General features: G+C 44.0%; 1 protein-coding gene across 1 annotated transcript in view; it reads left to right on the top strand.

Annotated features, from left to right (window-relative positions):
* hyal4 (hyaluronidase 4) overlaps positions 1-3,787 on the top strand; it is a 16,996-nt gene extending 13,209 nt beyond the window's left edge. Inside the window, exons 2-4 of the mRNA XM_072435680.1 lie at positions 844-1,823; positions 2,528-2,617; positions 3,260-3,787. Coding sequence (XP_072291781.1) covers positions 870-1,823; positions 2,528-2,617; positions 3,260-3,760 — 1,545 coding nt within the window. The 5' untranslated portion in view covers positions 844-869 and the 3' untranslated portion in view covers positions 3,761-3,787. The remainder of the gene's footprint in view (positions 1-843; positions 1,824-2,527; positions 2,618-3,259) is intronic.
* Positions 3,788-4,040: the final 253 nt, after the last annotated feature.

The raw sequence follows: 4,040 nt of genomic DNA, 5'->3' as shown, positions 1-4,040 counted from the left end.
TCTTGTAACTCTTTATTATTATTATAGAAATCCTGTTTTTCCGTTCGTGTCACATCTCTTGTCCGTTTTGTAGATAATTTTCATCTGATTCTTGCTGTTACTTTGTGATTTCTTATTCTTTGAAATTTTAATGGCGGTTGGTATCTAAACGTTACATTACCGCCAGACTTGTTGTTGTTGTTGTTGTTGCTGTTGTTGTTTTATGGCCGCCAGACTTCCTTCTTTAGACTTTATTCCTCAGATTTTTCCCTCTCTTGGAGTGATGGAATGTTGGTGATTGATGACATCACTATCAATGACATCACCGTCATGGTGTGACATCATTGTCACGGCAACTGTACAGAATATTGCCGTGCGTTACGCAGTCACTCGCACAGCTGTTGGGGGGGCTCGGGCCTGAAGTTGTTGTTGTTGTTGTTGTTGGTGTTTTATGGCGGTTGGCATCCGAGTGTTGCATTACCGCCAGACTTTATTCCTCAGACTTTGTCGTAGTCCTAAAAGTTCTTCTTCCATTGCTTTGGTGGCCTGAAGTGAAGTCTAAAGAATGAAGTCTGAAGAGTGAAGTCTAAAGAATAAAGTTTAAAGTCTCTAGTGTAGTCTTGACAACTACAGTAGGCGGAGGTAATGTAACACTTGGAAAGGCCAGCTGGAATAAAGTTTAAGGAATAAAGTCTGGGGGTAATGTAATACTTAGATACCAGCCGCCATAAAACAAAAACAACAACAACAACAACAACTTGGATATAACCACCATTGCACAGCGTCTAGTTATTATATAACTAGATATATAATTACAACATAAGCCTGCCTTTGTGCTAAAGTTTAATTCTGTCCCTCTTCCAGGATGATTGACAGCCACTGATCTAAGGATGCCTGTGGTGCCGGTGGGCGGGACTTCCTCCTCCCACATCGTCCCAGTGTCTCTCACCTGCTCGTGGCTCCTGCTGCTCTTCCATGCCGCGTTCGGACAGAAACCGGCCAAGCTGCCTCTGATTGGCCGAAAACCATTCATCGCCGCCTGGAACGCCCCTCTGGACATGTGCACCATCAAATACAACATCAACGCCAACTTTGAGAAACTCTTTCACATTCACGGTAGCCCACGTGCCGGCTGGACGGGCCAAAATGTCACCATATTCTACGCCAATCGCTTGGGATACTACCCATACTATACTCCACAGGGGGAACCAGTGCACGGCGGTCTTCCTCAGAACTGCAGTCTTGAGCTACATTTGTTTAAAGCCTTCCAAGACATCAACCATTTCATCCCTGCCGAGGACTTCAGAGGTCTGGCCGTTATAGACTGGGAATTTTGGCGGCCGCAATGGAGCCGGAACTGGCACAAAAAGGACATTTATCGTAAGAAATCGAAAGAGCTAACTAGCAAGGCGTACTTTAACGTAACAGCGGCGCAAATAGAGGAGCTAGCAAGAAGGCGATTTGAAAAGAGCGCTAAAGCTTTCATGCAACGGACTATACAATTGGGCACGCGCCTACGCCCCAATGGACTATGGGGATTCTACCTCTACCCTGACTGTCATAATTACAACCTCCACGAGCAGAACTACACAGGCTTCTGCCCCCTGCTGGAGAGGATGAGGAATGACGAGTTGCTGTGGCTTTGGAACAGCAGTACGGCGCTGTTTCCTTCAGTGGCCATAAAAAAAAGCCACACCAACAGCATCAGTAACTTGCACTTTTCGCAGCACAGGATCCGAGAGGCGACGAGGGTGTCTTCACTGACCTCAAAGGAGTACGACCTGCCCACCTATGTGTATCTGAGGATGGGCTACCGAGACGAGGCACTGGCTTTCCTCACTAATGTAAGTTATTTAGTTATCATTTACTATACAACAAAATATAGCCCAAGCAAGATGTTTTATGAGTGGTGAACAGGTAAAGCTCAGTGGAGTCAAGACTGGCTTCCATCCTGGGGTTAATTCTAGACGATCAATGGTAAGAATGTATACGGCTGGAAATGCCGGACAACTATGATAGGATAAGGCAGAATTAAGAATTAATCTTAATATTGAGTACATTTTATCAGTGAAAGAAAAATATTTGCTTTTTTAAACTTGATGTTAGACAATTAGTAACAGTACACTCACACCAACAGAGACTTGTGATTGGTCAAGGCACAAAACTAGCTCTGAATTACCCCCCAATGACCCCATTGATTTGGTCACTCTTGGTACCAATACAAGATAAATGACAAGCCAGAAATCAGTTATGTTGTATATATTAATTTAGTTTAATACATAACTGAATATTCATCTTGCGATCATTTGGCTGAAGATCAGGCACTGTTTGGTCAAATCGAGTTATGCAATTCACTGAATCCAGTACAACCAGTATTTTCTCAAAAGCACCACAAGAGGGAGACATTTGATAGGGTTCTGTTTCATATTGTAGTTCTATTCTGGAAGAGACGTGAGAAGTAATCATTAAACAAAAACCTCAAACATCTCTCTATCTCCTTTTTCTGCCCCGGAGTAAATATATGCGCCTTTACATGTGTTTTGTGCAGAAAGACCTGATCCACACGATCGGGGAGAGTGCAGCTCTGGGGGCAGCCGGCTTCGTCATCTGGGGAGACTTGAACCTGACATCGTCCAGGGTGAGTCTCCAAACTGTACTGTCATTGTTTACTCAAGTCAAGTTTATTTATCATATTTATTTATTTAGTTTAGTCATTATGTCTGCTTACACTCAAAGTTACACATTATGCCTCTTTTGCCAGCAGACATTGCGGCTGTCAGACATGAATGTACTTGTGGTTTTGCCATCACAATACACAATGCAACAGTGGAATTCTATAGAATAGAGATCTAGCGGGGACATTGCTAAATATTTTATCCTTTTCTCTCCCAGTGAATACATGTTTGAAAGCATGCAGCAGCATTTCCCAACTATTCTGAAAAAGTAGCTGCCTGCAACCCAATCATACACAATACAAGGAACATGAATTATTACTTTTTTCACTTCAAAAAATCTCGACTATTCATAGAATTCCTGTTATATACAACAGTTTGAGGAATTTTACCCATTCAAAAGATAAAATATTTAAATAGTTGCTCATTATGGCAACGGTCCTAGATTCTTTTCATTAGGAAACCTGTGGAAAAACGGTATGTCGTCGCTTTGTGGGTCCAAAACAAATTCAATTTAATCTACTCAAAGTATATACATTCAGTGAACATAATTGGAATAACTAATTATACATACAGCATAATAAATCCCATGTATCTTTCTTCCCCAGCACAACTGCACCAAAGTCAAGCACTTCCTGAGCCACCGCCTGGGCCAGTACATCACCAACGTCACCCGGGCCGCCGAGCTCTGCAGCGACTCCCTGTGCCAGAGCAACGGCCGCTGCGTCCGAAAGAACCCCCGTGCCCGCCACTACCTGCACCTCAACCCGCTCAGCCACCGCATCGTCCCGTCCGGGGATGGGGACTTCACCGTGAGCGGCTGGCCCCCGCAGCACGACCTCCAGCTGCTCCGGGACCGCTTCAGGTGCCACTGCTACGAGGGCCACGAGGGGGAGAGCTGCGACAGCATCAACATAGTGAAGGAGGAGGACGAGACGGGATGGGGGAAGGAAGAGGAGGACGAGCAGGAGAGGAAGAGGACGGAATGGGAGGACGAGCAGGGCGAGGGCTACGAGGGCAGAGAGAATGCAGTGAGGATCAATATGAGCAGTGCAAGACTAACGGCAGTAATGTTAGTGCTGTACTTGTTTGTGTTGAGGGCACGTTAATGATTTATTCTGCCACATGGATCTAAAATGTATAGGTCAATAATATTTAATACAGATTGGGGGGAAGCTCAAATTAATATTGTTTAAATGGTTCATGGGTCTGGTCACTGATAGAGATAATCAGGTTCAACGTTTTTGAATTTGACTTGGATATTTCATGGCAAAGTACAATGTAGTCAATAACCAAGTCATTGGTTGCTCTAGAATTTGATGATATCATAATTTCAGGTGGAGAGCATGGGCCTATCATGTGTTTATCTATCTAAAAATGAACCAAGAA

Source organism: Eucyclogobius newberryi, unplaced genomic scaffold (genome assembly GCF_026437365.1).
Source record: "Eucyclogobius newberryi isolate DKJ021-1_F unplaced genomic scaffold, fEucNew1.0.hap1 SCAF_7, whole genome shotgun sequence".
Lineage (NCBI taxonomy): Eukaryota > Metazoa > Chordata > Actinopteri > Gobiiformes > Gobiidae > Eucyclogobius > Eucyclogobius newberryi.
This window is presented reverse-complemented; position numbering and strand designations above follow the sequence as displayed.